This window comes from Indicator indicator, chromosome 17, assembly GCF_027791375.1.
Source record: "Indicator indicator isolate 239-I01 chromosome 17, UM_Iind_1.1, whole genome shotgun sequence".
In the NCBI taxonomy this organism is placed as follows: domain Eukaryota; kingdom Metazoa; phylum Chordata; class Aves; order Piciformes; family Indicatoridae; genus Indicator; species Indicator indicator.
This window is the reverse complement of record NC_072026.1, coordinates 16396725-16419670: the sequence shown is the minus strand read 5'-3', so window position 1 is coordinate 16419670 and position 22946 is coordinate 16396725. Positions and strand designations below refer to the sequence as shown.

The 22946-nt window shown below is 50.8% G+C and overlaps 2 protein-coding genes across 2 annotated transcripts; one reads left to right on the top strand and one right to left on the bottom strand.

The window, feature by feature from the left end:
* Window positions 1-1044: 1044 nt before the first annotated feature.
* Window positions 1045-5964, bottom strand: LOC128972574 (glutamine amidotransferase-like class 1 domain-containing protein 3, mitochondrial). The gene is made up of 4 exons (XM_054388626.1): window positions 5857-5964; window positions 3158-3329; window positions 2600-2801; window positions 1045-1237 (listed from the first exon to the last, which is right to left on the bottom strand). Exons 1-4 carry the CDS (start codon window positions 5962-5964, stop codon window positions 1045-1047), a joined length of 675 nt encoding a protein of 224 aa, XP_054244601.1.
* Window positions 5965-8210: 2246 nt separating this feature from the next.
* LOC128972764 (uncharacterized) lies at window positions 8211-18600 on the top strand. Its single transcript, XM_054388871.1, has 9 exons — window positions 8211-8271; window positions 9483-9596; window positions 11313-12938; window positions 13900-13999; window positions 14903-15051; window positions 15476-15588; window positions 16323-16412; window positions 17620-17742; window positions 18404-18600. Exons 1-9 carry the CDS (start codon window positions 8211-8213, stop codon window positions 18596-18598), a joined length of 2571 nt encoding a protein of 856 aa, XP_054244846.1. The 3' UTR covers window positions 18599-18600.
* The last annotated feature ends 4346 nt before the right edge of the window (window positions 18601-22946 follow it).

Here is a 22946-nt window from a genome sequence, read left to right as displayed (position 1 = left end):
TCACAAGACCTGTTCTCCAGACCCTTCACCAGCTTCGCTGCCCTTCTCTGGACCTGCTCCAGCCCCTCAATGTCCTTCTTGGAGTGAAGGGTCCATAACTGAACCGAGGACTCAAGGTGTAGCCTCACCAATGCTGAAGTACAGGGAGACGGTCCCTGCCCTGGGCCTGCAGTGGGAGTTTCTAACAGCACATAGAGCTTGGTATCACCCAGCTGCTGACGTCCTAATCCCAAATGAAAAGCAAGAAATGGAGCAGAATCCAGCCTGCATACACAGTGTCAAATTTTATTTGATGCCAGAGCCTTGTTCCTTTCTTTTGCTGCTAATTGATGTGTTCTGCAAGGCAGAGAGGTATGTGCAGAGCTTTGGAGTACTGGCAAAGACGAATGTGTAGGGAGGCTCAGAATGGTACCAATTCCTGATGGCATGTGGGGTGCACATCAGGTCAGCCCAGTCAGGGGCTGGGGAGGGATTTTTTTACAAGGGCTTGTTGTGATAGGATGAGGGGCAACAGTTTGAAACTGGAGGAAGGGAGATTTAGACTGGAGATTAGGAAGAAATTCTTTACAGTGATGTAGGGGAGACACTGGAACAGGTTGCTCAGGGAGGTTGTGGATGCCCCTTCCCTGGAGGTGTTCAGGGCTGATTTGGATGGCACTTTGAGCAACCTGGTGTAATGGCAGGGTTGTTGGCAGGGAGTTGGAACTAGATGATCTTTGAGGGCACTTCCAACTGAAACTGTTCTATGATTCTATGGTTGACATGACCCAGGCAACTCCTCAGCCACTCAGAATTAAAGTCAGGGGTTGGTTTGAGCCCTGCAGAGGCCCTGTTTGTGCTCAGTGTGTGCCCACGCTCCAGTTCCTGCCAGTTTGCTGTCAGAACACAACAATTCTTTGCCAGTTTGCTCTTCCATCACTGCAGAGTTCTGCCTCTTCAGCCCAGTGGTCTGGTGAAGGGGAAGAACTGAGTGACAGTTTGCCTGTTGACATGCAGGTGTAAAAGTAGAAGAATGTTGAGATGGATTCTGTGGCTTTGGGACTTTCAGGCAAGCCTGACCACTTCTTGGACCATTTTGCCAATGCCATCGTAGATCTCATGAATGGGGGCATTGCACATGAAGGCACTGGTGGTCACCAGCTTGTTCTTCATGTCCACATGAACTTCAGTGACATGTTTGTTCACATGCTTGCAGCCAAGCTCCTTCATGGTCTCAGCAGTCTTGGCATAAGGCCATCTACAAGAAGAAGAGAATAAGCCCTGTGTAGAAGCCATCATAGCACAGTGATTTGGTGAAGACCATTGATGACAGAGGGGTGGGCCCTAACAGAAATCCTAGAATCCAAATCTTTCCATGCCAGAGGAGTTTCTCTAGGACCATCAAACCAGGAAAACCTCCAGATTACAGGGAGGTAAACATCTGAAGTAAAGCCAAAATGTTGATGTTCTACTACAGATGTTCCCCTCCTTAACTCTGCACACTCCACACTTTGTGATTAGGTTTGTGGGGTTTTTTCTCCACCAGCTTCCTACAAGTGCCATTATTAATCCCTTGATTGTCCTCTTTCTCAGGTAAGAGAAGGACCTATTTCTCCTCTCCAGAAACCTGAACCTCATGCTGGCTGCAAACCTCATTTATTCCTCAACAGTTCCTGCAGTCTCTTGTGCCCCCACATGGTAAGATACCCAAACTACAGAAAACTGCACCAGAGAAAATCAGAGTTCTTCTTGCAGAGGAACATGGAAGTGCCAAGGGGTTCATCAAAGCCTCTGATAGTTTAATTTAGCAGTCCAGGTTCATTGAATAAATGCATGGCAGGGATCATTTCTTCTCAAAAATAACCTTCAGATCATCCTGAGTCTGCAGGTGTGATTCTAGGATATCACAGAATCCTTTGGGGTTGCAAAAGACCTCCAAGATCATGGAGTCCACCCCTTAACCCAGCACTGCCAGGTCACCACTAAACCATGTCCCTCAGCACCACATCTCCAGGGCTTTGAAACCCTTCCAGGAATGAGGACTCCACTAGGGCCCTGAGCAGCCTGGTCCAAGCTTTGGCAACCCTTTCCAGGAAGAAATTGTTCCTCATGGCCAACCTAAACCTCCCCTGGGGCAACTTAAGGGCATTCCCTCTTGTCCTATCACTTATTGCTTGGGAGGAGAAGAGACTGACACCCCCAGGTGGCTCCAACCTCCTCTCAGGGAGTTGTAGAGAGCCTCCCCTCAGCCTCCTTTTCTCCAGGCTGAACAACCCCAGTTCCCTCAGCTGCTCCTCACCAGCCCCTTCACCAGCTTCATTGCCCTTCTCTGGATCTGCTCCAGCCCCTCAGTGTCCTTCTTGGAGTGAGGGGCCCAAAACTGACCCCAGGATTCAAGGTGTGGCCTCACCAGTGCCCAGTCCAGGGGGACAATCCCTGCCCTGGTCCTCCTGGCCACACTATTGCTGATCCAAGCCAGGATGCTGGTGGCCTTCTTGGTCACCTGGGCATATCTAGGCAGGACAATTGTGATGGGGTGTACTGAGGTACTGATGGGGGGAGCTGCTGGTTTTGTGATGTCCATGGTGTCATTTTCCATCAGCTCTCCAAGGTTACTTACTTCTCACACTCCATGTCATGACCCACAGTCAGCTCACAGCCTGGGAAGATCTTGGCTGCCAGCACTGGGGAGATGCAGCAGAGGCCAATGGGCTTGTTGGCAGCGTGGAATGCCTTCAGGACACTCTCCACCTCTTGGGAGATGATGCAGTTCTTGCCTTGGGTAGCCCAAGTACTCAGGTTTTTAGCCACTCCAAAGCCACCTGAGAAGAGAGAAACAGGTTAGACCAGAAGGTCACTACTTCAGAGCAGGATTCGTTCAGGTATGACTTAACAGGATGCTAACGTGGGTTTGGTGGATGGCAGCAGCTGTCCAGTGTTGATCACAGAATGCTTTAGTTTGGGAGAGTCCTTTCAAGCTCATCTAGTTCCAACCCCTCCTGCCGTGGGCAGGGACACCTCCCCCTAGCTCAGGTTGCTCAAGGCCTCATCCACCCTGGCCTTGAACACCTCCAGGGAGGGGGCATCCATAACCTCCCTGGAAAGCCTGTGTCAGTGTCTCCCTAGCCTCACTGTTCTACATCTAAGCTGTTCCAGGGCTTTGGGCACACCATCCTACCTGGAATGATGAGAGCATCCAGCCCCTTGACATCCAACTCAGCAAGGTCCTTGATGTTCCCTCTGGCTATTCTGGCACTTTCAACCAGCACGTTGCGCTTCTCCTGAGTCGGTTGGCCTTTCACGTGGTCCACCACATGCATCTGGTCAACATTGGGAGCATAAACCTCTGCCTGGGGAGGGAAGGAAGAGCTCCATCACCCTCCAGTCAGTATGCTAAGCGTATTAAAGATCATCAGGAGTGAAGGAAAAGGCTTCAGTAGTTAGGAAAGACCTTTGCAGGTCAACGTGGTGACCTTCAGGCCCACCTGTATCTAATACTGGCTGCAGAAAGGTTCTTGTCATAGGAGGAAGGAAAGGTCATGGGATCATCATAGAATGGTTTGGGTTGTTAGGGACCTTAAAGCTCATCCAGTTCCAACCCCCTTGCCATGGTCAGGGACACCTCCCACTAGACCAGGTTGCTCAAGGGCTCAGCCCACCTGGTCTTAAACACTTCCAGGGATGAGGGGTCCACAACTTCTCTGGGCAGCCTGTTTCAGTGTCTCACCACCCTCATAGTAAAGAATTTCTTCCTAATGTCCAATCTAAATCTCTCCTGCTCTATTTTCAAACCACTGCTACTTTGCAGGTCTTTGGTAGCTTCTGCACAGGAACATTGATCCTGACCTTCGAGGAGTGAGTTGGGTATTAAGTGACAACAAAGCCCACTCTGCTTATTTTGGTGGATGAAGTGATGGAGAGGGAGTAGTGACTCCTTCCCAGGGAAACCAAGGGTCCCAAGAGCCACTGGTGAAGCCATTTCTTAGAGGCTTCCATCCACTTGCATCTCCAGCCCTGCCCCAGCTGCCCTCACATCCCTTATGGATGGTGACTACCCAGCAAGCTGCTGCCAAACCCACACATCCCACAAAGACAGGACTTGGACTTTCTTCTCACCAGCCACTGTTTTCCTAAAACCAGAGAATTTCTTTCTCTGGAAGATGTCTCTCCCCTTTCTTCAGAGCTGTTTCAAGGTGGCATGCAGAAATTAAGAGTGGAGAAGTGTGGCAAACATTAGTGATAGATTTTTGGAACTCTACAACCTCTTTAGTTCTGGTCCACCCAATTTAAGAAGGTTGTTAAAGTGACCAAACAAAGCTGGTGGAAAGGCTGGAAGGAATGTCCTGTGAGGAGCAGCTGAGGGCTTCAGGCTTGTCTAGTCTGGAGAGAAGGAGGCTGAGGGATGACCTCCTGGCTCTGTACAGCTTGCTGAGGAAGGGATGTGGAGATGGAGGTGCTGAGCTCTTCTCCATGAGGTGGTGATAGGACACATGGGAATGGATCAGAGCTGCAGCAGGGGAAGTTCAGACTGGCCATTAGGAAACAGATCTGTACTGAGAGTGTGGTCAGACACTGGGACAGGCTGTCTGGAGGGGTGCTTGATGTCCCAGGGCTGCCAGAGGCATTTGGATAACGCCCTTAATAATCTAATCTAACTTTTGAGCAGCCCTGGAGCAGTCAGATCATCACTCTAGGTCCCTTCCAACTGAAGTATTTTATTCTGTGCTGCCCTTGATCTCCTCAGGCAATCACGACCATAAATTAAGTGGAGCTGGGCGGGAGGGGTGGGAAGGGGTTGATGCAACATCTCGGTTCCCTCCACAAGAGGGCCCTGCTGGTCAAGTGATGAGCTTGGGTCAGCGCTTCAAGCCCACCAGTTGAGGGGACGGCAGGAGGGAAGCAACAGCAGCAGCTCCAGGAGAGAAGAGATAAAATTACACCCAGGGGAGAAATGGTTTTGGACATATCTCACCTTTAAGCCAACTCTGAAGGCTTTGGGACTAGGTGGGCTGGCTCCACAGCATGTGTTCCTCACCACTGTGCCTCAGTGGAGCAATTCCCATTCCCAGGAGAAGGGCTCTGAGCCATATTTGTGGTGGCTCAGAGCTGAGGGTAATGTCACACAGGGCTTCTCTCCTCCTCTTGCAATCTCCCAGAGTGGCTATCATGACACATTAAAGCTTGAGGGCCATGGGTTTCACCCCAATCCAAGCTCAACTCACAAGAACTTGCTTGTTTATTTTCCCTTCTAATCTTCAGAAGTTCATAAATACTTCATTTCAAGCAGCCATACCCAAGGAGAGTCTTTTAAACAGAGCAGGCAAACTAGAAAAGAGGAGGTGCAAGCCAAAAAAATACCAGAGAAGGTACTTAGGAAAGTTTCATTCAGAGTTTGGATGCTCTCAGCATGAAGCAGAAAGAAATCCTTTGGTGGAGCAGAGCTGTGAGAGCCCAGCAGAGAGTACTCGAGCAGCTCCTGCTCTGTGCTGCTTGCTCTGCCTCCAGTTGCAGCTTCAGCAGCAGTGAGGAGCTTGTGGTTTGTCCAGCAAACTCCAAAGCTCCTGAGATACCTTTTGCAGGAGGGGGAGAGCAAAAAGCATCTCCTGAGATAACTTTTGCAGGAGGGGGAGTGCAAAAAGCAGAGCAAAAGGAGTTAGTGATGGGACAGGAACCTGTCAAGGTGTCTCTTACTATGTCCCCTTTAGCAGCAGTGAGGAGCTTGGTTTGTCCAGCAAGCTCCAAAACTCCTGAGGTACCTTCCACAGAAGGAAAAGATCAAAAAGCAGCTCCTGAGGTACCTGTTGCAGGAGGGGGAGAGCAAACAGCAGAACAAAAGGAGCCAGAGATGGGAGAGGAGCCTGCCAAGGTGCCTCTTACCTGTGCCCCCTCCCTGCTGAGATGCACCAGCACAGCAGAAGACTCATGGATCTCACTCCCGTCGTACACCCCACAGCCAGCCAGCACCACAGCCACTCTCTTCCCCATGGTCACAAGCAGAGCAGGAGGGCTCCCTGGAGAGCCCCAAATTGCTGTGCCTCTCTGTTCCCTGCCTGGAGGCTTTTATAGCTGTGTCCCTCCCCCAGGAGTAGGTGGGGCCAGGAGGGTTGGGCTGAGTTTCTTCCTGGCAAGAAGGTTTTCTTCCCAGTACCACAGGCAGGGCACAGAAGTAGTCTTTGTTTCCTGAAGCCATGCAGATCTTCCTCCCAGCACGTTGTCTCCAAAGCCTCCCCAGCTGACAGGACCTGTAGTTGTGTTTTTCCCTTTCAGTTGTCCATTTTCCATTCTGCTTCAGACTGAAGCACCAAGGGCTTGCACAGTAGATGGTATCAAAGAAAGCCCTCCCACAGTAAGTGTTCAAGCCAGGGCTCTCCTCTCTCTGCTCCCTTTAACAACCTCAGTCTCTTAACGCCAAGATTTCTGCCTTTCAGGGTTCTTCCCCTCTTCCCATCTCTCAAGAGCAGATATTTTGCACTCAGTTGTGGTTGTTTCCTGGCCTTTGTGTCCTGAGGTTAGAAATTAATCCCTGGATTCTTCATCTACAGTGGTAGATCCTGGTGGCAGGAATTGGCAGAGCCCTGACCTCTGTAGGGGCACAAGGCAGCAAGATTGAAAGGTTGGACCAGATGATCTTTGGGGTCCCTTCCAATCTGGCATTCTGTGATTCACACCTTGTTGATGCAGAAACTTGCTCTTCCTTGTCCACAATGAGCCACTCACTCCAAGAAGGACATTGAGTGGTTGGAGCAGGTCCAGAGGAGGGCAGCAAAGCTGGGGAAGAGTCTGGAGAACAGGGCAGGTGAGGAGCTGCTGAGGGACCTGGGGTTGTTCAGCCTGGGGAAAAGGAGGCTGAGGGGAGACCTTCTGGCTCTCTACACTCCCTGAAAGGAGGTTGGAGCCATGTCAGCATTGGTCTCTTCTGCCAAGGAAGGTCACCTCTGTCCTCCAGCCCTGGCTGCGGGGGCATGACTTACAAGGGAACATGGGAGTTGGGTCTGCCAAGAGGAACACCATAGCTTGCTGCTGCAGAGCTTCTGCAGAGTCACCCTTGACCAGGCAGTAACATTTGTGTGAAGCTCTTCACATTTAATCTTGCCAAGAAGCTGAGAGTTGGGAATTTGCTTTAGCTGAGGTTGATGGGAACAGGAGCTGAGTTCTGGATGGGAACAGGTCCATGGCCCAGAAACCAGATGATGGAGGAATGCACCGAAGTGCAGGCAGGTGTTGCTCCTGTCTCTCTAGTCCTGCTGGCCACACTATTGCTAGTACAGACCAGGATGCTGTTGGGCTTCTTGGCCACCACATGATCCTGAGGACAATGTCTACTGGTAGAGACTTTCACACCCTGATCACACGTGAGAAGCAGTAGGGAGCTGTGAGCAGGTTCCTGCTTCACCGTTGGGTCACAGCAGCCATCACAGCAAGAACTGGCACTCAGTGTCTGCACACTGCTCCTGGAAAGCCAGGAAGGTTCCTCCAGACTGACCCTCACACTGATGTCCTCCAGGCTGCATGTTCACCCTGACTCCTTGCTCTGGGAAGCCACGCAGGAGAGGTGGATTGTGTTTGGAGTGGCTGGATCAGACAGATGTGAAGTGACCCACGGAGAGAAGTCCCCTTTAAGGGGATGGTGCTGACTCTACCCTGGGTTGCCCAGCACAGAACAGAAGGTGCCAGGCATTCATAGCTGTGGCAGGGACAAACAGCAGGACCATGGGCAAGTGCTGGGAGAAATAACTGGTCCCCAAGGAGCTCCTGGGCTTGCAAAGTGCTTGTTTGCTCCAGCAAGGTGGATTCTTTCAAACCCTCTGTTTTAACCAGTGACACTTCCTCACTGGCAGTACAGCCCTGAATCCATGGTGTTCCTTTTCAAGTGTCTTCTCAAACAAGGGTTAATCAACAGGTTAAAGTTTGGCTTGATGATCTTAAAGGTCTCTTCCAACTGCAACAATTCTCTGATTCTAACAGTAAAATAAAGAGGCCCCTGGAGGGGGTGGGGGAAAGCAACCAGCAGCCCAGGCTGACTCACAGACCAAAATTTCTTGTAGCCAAGGAGCTCTCGTTTGCATTGCCTCCCTCATGTGGAGAGGAACACTGACAGAAGCTGTTTGTAGGGAAAAAAGGGGTGGAGAGCAGGGAGGACCTCAGGCCAGCAGAGCAGCTTTGGCTATAAAGAGCTAGGGAGGAAAGAGAGGCAGCACTTGAGCCACAGCAGTTCTGGGGAGGACTCTGCCATGGCAGACAGAAGAGCTGAGTCACTGCATTCCTCCATAGGGCTCCTGGGCATTTCCTCAGGTAGGGATCAGCTCCTCTTGGCATGGCATGGTGGGGTTGGGAAAAGCTTTCATGGACAATCCCCTTTTCAAAGGGGGTTTAAAGAAGGTGTTGATGCTGATTCTTCTTAGCCTGGGTGAAACTTTTTGATCCTGAGATCCGTGTGCCTATGTCAGCTGCCAACAAAATATTTGTCTTGGCTTTGAAGAGCTGGCCTGAACTTTTGTACTCAGTCCATGCTGGGTGGGGAGCAAATCCAAACTTTTTGGTATTTCATTTTCATCACTGATCTTTATTTGGCTGCTCTTGCCTCTCTTTTCCTTTCCTAGCTGGTTCCCCTGCTCTCTTTGTTGTCTTCACTCCCCTTCATCTGCTCCTTCTGTACAAAGAGGCAAATCTAATCTGTTTCATCTTTCTGAGTGCTGCCCATGGTCATTTTTAGGCTGATTTTCTGTAGGCACAAGGCTTATGTGATCACTGAATCACAGGATGGCTGAGGTTGGAAAGGACCTCTGGGCATTATCCAATCCAACCCCGCTGCTAAAGCAGGGTCACCCACAGCAGCTTGCCTGGGATCACAATGGCCAGCTGGGTTTGGAATTTCTCCAGAGATGGAGACTCCACCACCTCTCAGGGCAGCCTGCTCCAGTGCTCCACCACCCTTGAATCACAGAAGTTCTTCCTCATGTTTAGATGGAATTTCTTGTGTTCCAGTTTGTGCCTCTTACCCCTTGCCCTGTCAGTGGGCACCACTGAAAAAAGCCTGGTCCCACCCTCCTCAGCCCCACCCTTTAAGTGCTGATCAGCGTTGATGAGATTCCCCTCACTCTGCTCTTTTCCAGACTGAAAAGCCTCTATTCTCTCAGTCTTTCCTCCTAAGAGAGATGTTGCAATCCTCTCTGCATCTTTGGAGCCCTTTGCTGTACCCTCTCCAGCAAGTCCCTGTCCTGTGATGTGCTGAGCACATTTTCTCTCTGCCTTTTGGGTGACTGGAGTTGGAGAGCTGACTTTTACTTTTAGCTGACAACCTTCAAACCAAATTAACTCCAAGTTTCTTAAAACTAGGCAATTAAGAAAGGTGAGACCATGGACACAAACCAAGCTACAATCCTCCTCTCCTAGCTCCCTCAGTTTCATTGTTTACTGTTATTTTTAACTCTGGTTCTCTCCTGGCTTTTCGGGCACACTTCACAAGCTCTTTCTCCTTTCCCACCTCCCCTGTCACCCCACAGGATCACTCTTGCTGGCTGTGCACTTCTACAGTTTGCCCAGAGCAGCCCCCCTGATCCCCAGCACCACTCTTGGAGTTCTCCTCTTGATGTTATCATCTCTTCTGGCATATGCAGGTAAGACTCACAGGGTGGCCAAACCTTCAAGGCCTCTTCCTCCACCTTCACATCTATTTGGGCTGCTTTGCCAACAGGTTGATACAAACATGGCAGCCTCACCAGACAAGTGGTATGGGAGTGGGGAGGTGCTGGAACAGGCTGCCCAGAGAAGCTGTGGAGGTTCCTAGCCTGGAAGTGTTCAAAGCCAGGCTGGGTGCAGCCTTGAGCAAGCTGGTCCAGTGGGAGGATTCCCTGGCCATGGCAGGGAGGTTGGAACTAGATGATCTTTAAGGCCCCTTCCAACCCAAACCATTCTATGAATCTGTATTTTCTCACTCAAAGTGCAGTCAGAAGGGCAAAATTTTCATCTGTAGGCAATCAAAGACATCGATGTTAGCTTTGAACCAAATCCTTCACCAGCATCTCTGAGAGTTTTAACAGACTGAACACAGAGAAGCATAGAATCATTCAGGTTGAAAGAGACCTCCAAGATCATGGAGTCCAACCATTAACCCAGCACTGCCAGGTCACCACTGAGCCGTGCCCCTCAGCACCACATCTCCCTGGATTTGAAACCCCTCCAGGGGTCAGGCCTCCACCACTACCCTGGGCAGCCTGTTCCAGGGCTTGACAAACAGGATACCCAAGATACCTTCTTGAGAAGGAATGAGTTTTGCAACTCCTGTGCACTGTCTTCTGGGGAGACCAATTATCTATGAGGATCATTTATAAGGATCTAGCAGCTTGTAGGACACTTGTGGTTTAAGCATTGGACCTGCCAGCTTATAGCAGGATCAAACCAAACCATCAGGCAACCCAAAAGAAAAAGGTGTCAGGACCTGCTTTGCTTTGATACATTATGGTCTTACCATTGAGCCTTGTAGGCATCATGGAGCAGATAAGACTTGCTGCACCTCAACTTCACTGGGGCAAGGCCTGGTGCTTAGTTGAAGGAACTCAAGTCTTTTGAGCTCACCTCAAGAATTCTGATGAGTACAAAGGGTGGGCTGATGGAATCTTTATTGCACAGTGTAATGGGACATGGTGCAGACCTACCCAAACTCATGAAGGCTTTGTCTAACATCATGCAGGACCTGTGCAGCTCCATGCTAGCATAGTGACCGTGCTTCCAACACACAGCTATCTGTCCTAGCCACCCCTGTCACAGAGTCACAGATTCATAGAATGGTTTGGGTTAGAAGGGACCTTAAAGATCGTCAGTTCCAACCCCCCTGCCATAGCAGAGACACTGTCAGCTAGACCAGGCTGCTCAAGGCCCTGTCCAGCCTGTCCTTGAACACCTTGAACACATCCATGACCTCCCTGGGCAACTTGTTCCCGTGTCTCCCCACCCTCATTGTAAATAATTTCCTCCTAATCTCCAGTCTAAATTTGCCCTCTTCCAGCTCAAAGCCATTGCCCCTCGTCCTGACACTACAAGCCCTTGTGAAAAGTCCCTCTCCATTTCTCCTATAGCCCTCTCCAGGTACTGGAAGGCTGCTCTAAGGTCTCCCTGGAGCCTTCTCTTCTCCAGGCTGAACAGCCCCAGCTCTCTGCCTATCCCCATAGGTGAGGTGCTCCAGCCCTCACCATCTTTGTGGCCTCCTCTGGACCCACTCCATAACTAAGTGTCTCAAAATCACAGTCCTGTCTCTGTTGTCCTTTGTTTCACAGGAATTTGGAGAAGCCTAAGAAACTGCTCCTTGTTCTTGACCCTCTGCTTGACCATCTCAGCATTCTGGTGTGGCTATGGAGTGCTCTTCATCCTGGAAGGGCAAGGAGTTTTGAATGCCACTGATGATTTCTGCAATGCCTTGGTGCCTGGCCTGGTTACCTTTACTGTGGCACTGCTGCTTGTTGCAGTGGTGGGCTTCCTTTGCAGAGAGGTCATCCTAGCTCTGATTGCTTCTGCTGTCTCTCTTGCCAGTGCTCATGAAGTTGCCATGTGTTCCAGCCCAACTTTTGGTTCCTCTGCTGTGGCTTGCAATTACATGGTCATCTGCTTGGTTGGTGGTTATTTTGCTCTGGGAAGGATTCTCTGTTTCCTAACCAAAGAGAAAATTGTCCTTCCTGGCACAGATCTGGCCAAGAAGAAGACCCCTGAACAGCTTCAGTCCACCAGTGGCAGTATGAATCGTTTTGCAGTCACTGGTCTGGTCCTGAACATGCTCTCTGCCAGTGTCTTTGGCTGTAGGCTCCTGGGCATCACTGGCAAACTGTTTATTGGCCAAGTGCCCTGGCTGTGGGCAGCTGGGGTCTACCAGCTTGGCATCTGCATTCTGTCCTACCGAGCAATGGATGTTCTCATGGCCACCTTCTTTGGTTTCACTTCCATCCTGAAGTTTGCTGGAGGCTACTGCCTTCTATACCTGATCTGGCAACCAGAGGAACCATCTTTCCCTACTCCACTCCTGGTGGTTTTCTCCATCCTCTTTGTTGTCTTGGCTCTTTTCCTCACTCTGAAGAGCCCAGTGGGTGGCCTCTATTTGCTCTTTTATGTGGCCTACTGCACTGCATTAGCTTGCTGTCCCAAGGGGTTTTTTGAAGGAGGACCCCAAGGTGTGGATGTGGCCATCTTTGTGGCCTCAGCCTTGCTGACTCTGGTTCACCTGTGCAACGTGGCAGCAAGTGCCAAGATCCCAACAGGGGAGGGGGCTGCGAAGGCTCTGCTTGCTCGCAGCAGGGTGCTGAAGCTCCGGGAAGGAGCAGACCTCCACGCTCCCTACCTTGGCTATTCCAAGTATGCAGATGCAGAAGTCCTGGGCTATGCATGCAGTGTCCTTGCTTCTTTTGCTATAATGAGGACAGGAGACCCCCAACCTCCACTTGCTACTGTTGTAATTCCATGGGTGGTGGTAGCTGGTGGGATCCTTAAGCTTCTCAGTGGCTCAGTGGCCTTTGCCCGGGGTAAAACCTTGGAGAGCAGTGCCTTCATTCTCTATGCTGTCATGTGGATCATCTGGGGCTTCACCAGATATGGTGGCCTCTATGGCACTGCCAGGAGCTTCCATGCAGCTGTAGGCATCGTTGCCTTCATGCTTTTCAATGGCTTCCTTGTCTTCTGCACACTGTTCTTAAACATTGCCTGGTTCCTTTACTCCCTCACTTTCTTGCTGATCTCTGGCAGCTTCTTGCTGGATGCCATCTATGCTCTTCCAGCTGGTTATGACATTGCTGCTACTCTCCTCTTTGGCCTGGTCAGCTTTTACTGCTTCCTCTCTGCCCTTTTCAACAGCACCTTTGAGGGTTCCTGCTTATCAATGGGCAGGCCCATTGTGCAGCTCAGTGGTGTGGGGGGAGGAACCACCAAGTGCCTTCACCTGCCTGCCAGGAAAGCTTCCTCAGTCAAGAGAATTGCAGGTAAGGGCATGGTTTGGGGGTGGGCTCTGGGGGGGTTGGGAGCAGAAGATTATTAAAATTCCAATGCAGAGGTGGAAGCCATGATCATCTGGTGATATTTTGATGAAGTGGGCTAAGTTACATGAGTCATTAGAAACTAAATAGACTATGGGGGAAATTAGACCAGTTCACACCAGATCCCAGCATGGTGGGAGTTGGAAGGGACCTCTGGAGGTCATCCGGTCCAACATCCCTGCTAAAGCAGGGGCACCCACAGCAGCTTGCCCAGGATGAGTGTCCAGGTGGGTTTGGAAGCTGTCCAGAGAAGGAGACTCCCCAGCCACTCTGGGCAGCCTGCTCCAGAGCTCTAGCACCCTCATACCAAAGAATTTTCTCCTCATTTCCAGATGGGACCACACTCTTCTCAGTGGTGCCCAGGGACAGGACAAGGAGCAACAGGCACCACTGAGAAGAGTGTGGTCCCATCCTCTTGCCCTCACCCTTTATCTCTTGCTGAGCATTGAGAAGATCTCTCAGGCTGCTCTTCCCCAGGCTCAACATCCCCAGGGCTCTCAGCCTTTGCTCTATACAGAGATGCTCCACACCCTTCTCCAGTTCCTTTAGAAGAGTGAATTTGCTGCTGTCCCTCCTGTGTCACATCCCCCCTCCCTGCTCACCCAGTCCGAGATATATCAACCCTCCAGGCTGGGGCTACCACCCAAAGCTTTTTACAGAGAAAGCAGGGCAAACCCACAGTGCTTGCTCTCTCCATGGGGCTGAATGTCTTCTGACCCTGATGAAGGTCACTCAGAGCTCCCCTAAAGGCCAGATCTCCTCTTGGCTGAGTGCTAGAGGATTCCCTGGCAGAGGAAGTGCTGCGTTAGCTGGGAACAGGCTGCTGTGTCTGTGACAGCTCCTCCATGAGTTACAGCCCCTCACTTGTAGTCACTCAAGAGGTTCTGCCCTGTTCCTATGCCAACAGATATCCTGAAGAACGGAGGGACTTGTGGCATCCCCACAGACACTGTGTACGTGCTTGTGGCAGCCTGTCACCGGCCTGATGCTGTGGAGAAGGCTCACCAGTAAGTATCTGCCTGGCTTGCTCCAGTGAGAGCTTCCTTGGCTGGTCTGAATCATAGAATCACAGCAGTGCTTTGGTTGGAACAGGCCTCTAAGATCATCAAGTCCAACCATCAACCTGACACCACCACTGCCATTAAACCATGTCCCCAAGCGCAATGTCTGCTCCACCACCTGCCTGGGCAGCCTGTTCCAATGCCTGACCACCCTTACAGGAGAGAAATTGTTCCTAATCTCCAACCTAAACCTCTCCTGGCACAATTTCTGGCCATTTCCAACATCCTATCACTTGTTACTAGGGAGAAGAGACCAACCCCCACCTGGCTGTAACCTCTTTTCAGGGAGCTGTAGAGAGCAATGAGGTCTACCTTCAGCCTCCTCCAGGCTGAACCACCTCTGGTCCCTCAGCCTCTACTCATGAGACCTGTTCTCCACACGCTTCATGAGCTTTGTTGTAGAGTTGTCTTCTAGGATGTGGAAGGCTTCTGGCAAGTGATGGAGCTTGGATTTCAGAAGGAAACCCAAACAAGTGGCAAGCAGGGAAGGGAATTGTTGTCCATAATTGTAGGTGCTTATTCTGACCCAAACCATCTTGTGTTCAACAAAACCCTCTTAGAGGCCAGAGCCCCTCATATTGGTGGGGGTTCCTCAGAACTTGGGCATCTGGGTCTTCTACCCATCACTGCACCAGAAACTGATCTCTTTTGTTTGGAGTAGACATTCTTAGTTTGGAATAGGCACGAATGCCCCTTCCAGTCAGGTCCTCTGTTGAACAGTCCTGCTTTTACCCCAGACCAGTGATCTAGGCAGAGCCTGCAGACCTTGTCCTAACTCTGGGCTTCACCTCAGCCTGGAAACAAATCCCCATCTTACTTCCAGGCTCCTTTGTCTTCCCTCCTTCCCAGGTCCAAGCGCCAGGCTCAGGATCGTCCCATGTCACTCTGGATTTCTAGCCTGAAGCAACTGGAGCCTGCAAAGCATTTGTTCACTCCCCTCCTCTGGGACTTCATGGAGGCTGCCTGGCCATCTCCTATTAGCTTGGTGGTTCCCAGAGGTGAGGAAATCTTGTTGCATCCACGTTCCCTGGAGAGCTTTGGCTTTGAAATTCCGACTTGAAGTCATAGAATTAGTTTGGGTTGGAGGAGACCTCTAAGACAGTAGAGTCCAACCGTTGACTTAACACCACCATGGCCAATAAACCATGTCCTAAAGTGCCATGTGTACACCTTTTTTGAAGGCAAAAAAAGTCATAGAATCCTAGAATGGTTTGGGTTAGAAGGGATCTTCAAGATCATTTAGATCCAACCCCCTGCCATGGGCCAGGACACCTTGGAGGTTGCTCAAGGCCTCATCCAGCCTGGCCCTGAACACCCCCAGGGAGAGGGCATCCACAGCCTCCCTGAGCAACCTGTTCCAGTGTCTCACCACCCTCTCACAGTAAAGAATGCACATGCCTAGGTGACCTCTTGCTTGTGCAGGTGCCTGGGTGGACCTCCTGGGAATGAAGGACTCTGCTAAATACGTGGGCACCCCTCAGAGCATCGCCATCCGCATCCCCGACTGCTCTGTCACCACACACCTCATCGACATGGTGAGTGGCACCTGGCCCAGCAGTGCTGGGGGCCACAGCTTGCCTGCTTGTCGTGTCAAGCACCAGCTGCCAGCTCCTCTGGCTTGCTGGAGTGGGATAGTGAGGGGCTGGAGCTCTCTGCCAGCCCTCTTGGGCTGTCCTATTTCCTCTCTGTCTTTTCTCGATGAGGTGAAGGTCCTAGCATGTTCAGAGAGGTTTGGGGAGTGGAGAGTGACTGAAGTCAGCTAAAATGAGTAACTCCTGCACAAGAAAAAACACCACGAGAACGGGGTGGAGGATGCAGGAAGCTTGAAGCTGATGTTATGGCAGAAAAGAGGGTCAAAGGAGGAACCACCAGGTAGAGAGGCACAAAAGAGGCACTTAACTGATGCTTGGTCTGGTTCCCTACACAGAACTGTGGTGCTGCAAGCATGGGCTTATCTGAAGCCAGAACAACTTCAGAAGGTCCAGAGGAGCTCTGCATGTTCTCCTCAATTCTAGGACAGACACTGTAGGCCTTTGGCAATTTCTATTGCTGCAAAACCAAATGTTCTTCCCTGCTCCACACCAGTAAACCCCAGGCAACACTCAGACACATTTGGTGGGACTGTAGTTGCCTCCATGAAAGGTGTCTCCTTGGGTGGGTGACTCTGAGTTCTCTTTAGAGTCACAAAGACTCATGAATGAACTTCAGAGCCAAACTCATCTGCTTTATGCAGCAAAACCTGCTCTTATTCCCCTGTTTCTGTCACCAGGTTGGCCCCATCGTGGTCACATCAGCCAACCCAACTGGAGAGGCAGATACCACACACCACAACCAAGTGTATGCCAAGCTGGGAGATAAGGTAACTTCATTCTGGTTGGTCCCAAGCAATGTGGTGGTGGAAGAACACAATCACTTTGTTTCCAGCAGGCAAATCCATAGGTGGTACCAAGAATCTGGGGAAGCATCTCTTGGATGTTCTTCATGTTGGTGTTGTAGTACTGCAGTGGTGGGAAACCAAAACTCTTCTGGTTTATCCAGTGTAGCTGTGCCTTGGTTGGAAGATCATTCATCTTCCAACACAAAATAATGTGAGCCACAAACAATGTCTCCTGGCTTACAGCAGGGCTCCAGCTGGCCTTCAGCTGTCCCAACACAGGGGAATTCCCATCTCAAGCTGAAGCTGGGCTAGAACTGGATGCCAAAGCTCTGAAATATTCCTGGCTTTTAGAACTTTCAGAAGTTCTGGAAGTACCTTGGTCATGGCTGATCAAATGAGCTTTCATATCACTGCTAAAGCCTGAGTGGGCTTCGTTTGGCCTGTTCCTGGAAGCTTAGGTGAGAGCAGTTTTAAACCAAAGGTGGTGCTCATCTTCTACCTCTGACTCCTCAAAACTCTGTTTTTCTACAGATACGTTTTGTGGATGGGACTTCAAATGAGGAGCAGCTGAGGGAACTGGGGTTGTTCTGCCTGCAGAAAAGGAGGCTGAGGGGAGACCTTTTGGCTCTCAAACTCTCTGAAGGGAGGTTGGAGCCAGATGTGGGTTGGTCTCTTCTCCTATAGAACAAGTAACAGGATAAAAGGAGATGGCCTCAAGTTGTATCAGGGGAGGTTTAGGTTGGACACAAGGAACAATTTCTTCCCCCAAAGGGTTGTCAAAGCCTGGCCCAGGCTGCCCAGGCAGTGTTGGAGTCCCCATCCTTGGAGGGGTTTCAAAGCTGTGTAGATGTGGTGCTGCAGAAGGACATGGTTTAGTGGTTACTTGGCAATGCTGGGTTAAGGATTGGACTCCATGATCTTAAAAGTCTCTTCCAGCCTAAGCAATTCCATGACTCTATCAAAGCTGCCCTTGCTGTGCTGCTGACCTTTACCCACCCACCTCTCACTCTCTTTGCTTTTGTTGAGTTAACTCCTTCCAAATCCAGCTCTCAGTGTCAGTGCAGTGGGGCAGGATGGAGCAGAGCTGTAGAGCTCTGATGATGATTACTTGCTATTGAGGGGTGGAAACTGCCTTCTCTGTCCCCAAATGCCAGAAGAGAACTTGGTGTGACCCTCTGCTGCTTTTCAGGTGGATGCTGTCCTTTGTGATGGGCCTTCTCCAGAGAACATTGCCTCCACCGTGGTGGACTGCACCAAAATTGACAGTGGAAACATTGGATTCTTCAGAGTTGGGATCATCCCCAAGGCACAGGTAAAACCCATCCTGATTTTCTTTCTTCCATCTCTGTTCAGTGGGTTTTGGACTGGGGAGGTTTCCCAGTTCAATGAAGGCTTGAAGACATCTTTGATAGGATGAGTTCTCATAAGGTGGTGTGGAAGAGCACAGAACCAGAGCTCTGTGGTGTCTGTGTCCTGATCCTGCCTCCTGACCACTGTGGAATTTCTCTGTGCTAAGGAATGTGAGAGGTGGGACTGATTCATGCATGGGAAGAGGCCTTTAAGATCAAGCCCAACCCTTAACCCAGCACTGCCAGGTCACCACCAAACCGTGTCCCTCAGCACCACATCTACACACCTTTGAAACCCCTCTAGGGATGGGAACTCCACCACTGCCCTGGGCAGCCTGGGCCAGGCCTTGACAACCTTTTGAGGGAAGAAATTGTTCCTCGTGTCCAACCTAAACCTCCCCTGGGGCAACTTGAGGCCATTTCCTCTTGTCTCATTGCTTCTTCCTTGAGAGAAGGAGCAATTTGGCTCCAACCTCCTGTCAGGGAGCTTTAGAGGGTGAGTGTGACCCCTAGGCCTCAGCCACATAGCTTGAAGGAGAACAGGACATAGTTAAACATCTGGAGAAGAAATTGGTGCTCTCCTCTAATTACTAACCCACTCACAGCAGTGTTTACTCATTCCAGGTGCTGCAGATACTGGAGCAGGTGCAGAAGAAGCACTCATTGGTTCCTCACAGTGATCCTTGCACCACCAAAGGCCAGGGAGAACATCTGAACCACAGCCATGCTGTGCACAACGGGGTGGGTTTGGCTGCCTTGGAAGAGACCTCACCAGCTCAGGCCCCTGATGATGACCATGAGAGCTACACTCGCCTCTGACTCTGGTGCAGGTCAAGTTCCATCCTCACCAGGAAAATGCTGGATGGACAATGACAAACTGGGGAATGGGAGAGGTGTCCCAGCTCCAGGGGTGACTTCTTCATCTTTCTGTGGGTACTGCTAAAACATCCCAGTGCAGAGCTGGCATCTACCTCAGCCACCCAGAGGTAAAATACTCACTTATGGACACTGCCAGCTCTCACTGAAGATCAGACACGACCAAAGGAGGTGCTGTGTTGGAGACAGATGGCCCAGAGCTTTGCTGTTGTTATTGAGACTTCATAACTTTGATTTGGGCCACAGCCTGAGGCTTTTGATAATCACACATCAGGAGGGAAAGCACTGTAAAAAACTTGAAGTGGGAGAGGGAGAAGGAAGGATGTGCTCAGGTGAACCACCTCTGGAGTCCTCAGCACAGCAGAGACATGGAGCTGTTGGAACTGGGACAGAGGAGGAGGCTACAGCAATGGTGGGAGGGCTGGAAGCCCTCTGCTGTGAGGCCAGGCTGAGAGAATTGGGGTTGTTCAGCCTGGAGGAGACTCCAGGGGGACCTTCTGCTGGCTTTTCAGGACTTCAGGGGGCTAAAAGAAAGCTGGGGACAGACTTCTGAGCAGGGCCTGTTGTGACAGGACAAGGGGTGATGGTTTGAACTCGAAGGAGGAGATTCAGACTGGAGAGAAGGGAAAAAGCTTTGACACTGAGGGTGGGGAGAGCCTGGCTCAGGTTGCCCAGGGAGGTGGGAGATGTCCCATCCCTGTCACCATTGCAGGTCAGGTTGTTTGGGGCTCTGAGGAACCTGCTCTAGTTGCAGATGTCCCTGATGACTGCAGGCATTGGATTGGATGACTTTTAGAGGTCCTTTCCCACCCAAACCAGTCTGGGATTCTATGAGCTGGAGCTATCTTCTGATCTTGTCAAAATGGAGGCCACAGAACCCAACATCATGCAGAGCTGCCATTAGCTGGGACACCATTTTCTCTGTTTCACAGTTGGGGTGGACTTACCCATCTGCTGACTCCCATAATATCCCCTTAGAAGTCGTGGAGCGTTCTGGAGGTCCCTCCTTTCCCATAGTCTCTTCTGTGGAGTCTCCAATTCAGGAGGATCATCTGCACTGTGTTTGAGGGTGCTAGAAGCTGGTCTCTTCCCTGACAGCATAACCACATCTCATGGTACCTCTCCTCCAGGCTGCAGATGTAGTGCTGAGTGGTAGCTGCCGACCAGGAGAAGGTGGAAAGAACTTTCAAAGCAACATGAGGAGTTGTCCTTGCTGTTGGTGGCTTGTTTGACCTCTGAAAACTGTTGATCTTACTCTCACCTGAGTCAGGTGCAAGGTGCTGACCCAACTCCAGCTGAAACCAATGAGCTGCTGTGTTGGTTTCACCTGAAGTTCTGCTGAAACATAAATGCTGTGCAGTCAGAGGAGCTCACCCTCTACCAACTGGGACCACAACCAGATCTTCTCAAGCTTGTTCTCACAGAGCTGGCTCTCTTCCTGCAGAGAAAGAAAACTCCAGATCATTGAGACTGGGGCAATCATTTTTGCTGTCTACTCACTGTATCTCTTGGGGGCTTTCTTCCAACTGGGTTTTAGAAAGCAATAAAATATTTCCAATTAATCATCTGTCACGTGGGGCTCTGCTGGCATCTGCAGCATCACTGCAGGTCTTTGGAAGATGTTTGGATGAGCAGCATGAGGACATGGTTTAAGAGCTGTGTACAGGGGGGTGTTAGGATATGGTTGGACTTGATCATCTGAAAGTCTTTTCCAGGATGTTTCTGTGATCACCTTCCTGGAGGGGTCCAAGGCCAGGTTGGATGAGGCCTTGAGCACCCTGGTCTAGTCTAGTGGGAGGTGTCCCTGCCCATTGCAAAGGGGTGGGAACTGGATGATCTTGAAGGTCCCTTCCAACCCAAACCATTCTGTGAACCTGGAAAAATCCTGGTGGGTCAAAAGGTTGTGGATTTCAGCATGCTCCTGCCCGTGGAGAAAGGATCTGATTAGAGGGAATCAAATTGTATCCTTTCCCAGGGTGAGAAAGAGAAGCTGAAACACCTCTCCTATGAGGACAGGCTGAGGCATTTGGGGCTGTCCAGCCTGGAGAAGGGAAGGCTCTGGGGAGACCTTCTTGGGGCCTTCCAGTACCTGAAGGGAGCTACAGGAAGGCTGAGGAGGAACTATTTAGAAGGGCCTGTGGTGAGAGGATGAGGGGCAATGGCTTGAAACTGGAGCAGCATAGATTTAGGTTGGACATCAGGAGGAAGTTCTTCACAATGAGCATAGTGAAACACTGGAACAGGTTGCCCAGGGTTGTGGTGGAGGCCTCATGCCTGGAAACATTCAAGGTGAAACTTGATGGGGTCTTGAGCAACCTGATCTGGTTGGATCCAGGGGGGCTGACCAAGGTGAGCTTTGAGGGTCCCTTCCAACCTGATGCATTCTATGGTAAGATGCCACACCTGGCTCCGTTCTCTCTCTTGCCCTCTCCAGGGTGCCTGCAGAAGGTTTGATCTCAGAACCAGAACATGGGGAGGACATGCTGAGGAACCATTTCTCACTCTCTTGAGTGAGGTGCAAAGTGGGGAGATAGCTCAGATCAGTCCTTGTTTTACCCCAGTCATGACTCTCCTGTGGGCAAGCAAACTGGAAAGCAAGAGTTTGGGGAGGAGGTGATGTGAATGGGGTGGTTCAGTGACATCAAGGCTGCTAATATTTCAGAGTTCTCCCAACATTTAAGGTGAAGCAAAACACCTGGAGAAGTGGAGAAGGAGGAAAAGCCTCTGTTGGAAGTGGCAAATCCAAACCACTTTGGTGTGAAAAGGGTGGTGAGACACTGGAACAGGCTGCCCAGGGAGTTGATGGATGTCCCCTCCCTAGAAGTGTTCAAGGGCAGGTTGGATGAGGCCTTGAGCAGCCTGGTCTAGTGGGAGGTGTTCCTGTCCATGGCAGGGGGCTTGGAACTGGATGATCTTTAAAGGTCCCTTCCAACCCAAACCATTCTGTGCATCTATGAAAGGGTTGGGACAAAGACGTGAGGGCTCTCCAGCGTGTCTTCTGCAAGGGCACAGATCAAACCCATCTTCAGGTGCTGACAAGAATGTATCACCTCTTTTCATCGCTCCAAATGCAGGGTTTGCTCAAAAAGCATTGTCCAGCCCTCCCCTGAAGAGGCTTGCACTGAGCCCTTTTGGTTCTGCCCATCTCCCCTCCTGCTTCATGGGAAGCAATCTCTCCATTGCAGTGTCCAGATGAGGAGCACAGAGGGGACGTGAGGTGCTCAGACCTCCATTGCAGGAGAAATTTGAAATGACTGAGGAAAAATCCAAGACTTGGGAGAAAGAGCCAATTTTTGGATGCATTGTCAACGACTTGGAGGCCTTTAGGCTTGAAAGGTCACCCTGGGAGACAAAATAATCTCCTGAATGGGTCTCTTTGTGAAGTGGCCACCACTTTTGTCCCACTGGGGTTAAAAACAACTTGGGAAGAACAACTGTCCCACCTTGATTTTGCCCTTTGTGGAGTCCAGACCTCTGTGTCAATGGAAAAAAAAAGAAAAAAAAGGGAAAAAAAGAATGGAAAATCGAGTGGTGGCTTTTCCAGTGGCAGGAAGGAGCCAGCTCACCCTCCTGAGAATAGAGCTGGGCCATAGGAACAGGAACTGACTCAACGGCGTCTTCCAGGGTGCGTGTTGGTCTAGCGGGTGGACCTGATACTGGAGTGGGCAGAGTGGTTCAGAGAGGAAGGGTGGCATCACAACCACCCCCTGAGTGACACCAGCTGAGCAGAAGCAGTCAGACACAGGCAGAGTCATCACTGTCCCTTGACCACCTCCAATTTAAGGCAACACCAGAACAGGGTGGGCTGGAGGTATGGAGCCTTCTCCTCACTGATTCCTGCAATATGAGAGTCAAAGTCTGCCCCTCAACCACCTCCAGCTTAAGGAAACACCAGAACTAGGAGCTCTGGGGAGATGGAGCCTTCTCCTCACTGATTCCTGCAATATGAGAGTCAAAGTCTGCCCCTCGACCACCTCCAGCTTAAGGAAACACCAGAACTAGGAGCTCTGGGGAGATGGAGCCTTCTCCTCATTGATTCCTGCAATATGAGAGTCAAAGTCTGCCCCTCGACCACCTCCAGCTTAAGGAAACACCAGAACTAGGAGCTCTGGGGAGATGGAGCCTTCTCCTCATTGATTCCTGCAATCTAAAAGTCAAAGTCTGCCCATAGCTTGAGTTGGGACATGGTGGTCTTAGGTTGGTGGTGGGACCTGATGATCTTAAAGGTCTTTTCTAACCCAGACAATTCTATGATTCTATGTGGAGGAAAAGGCAGAAGCTTAATTGGGTG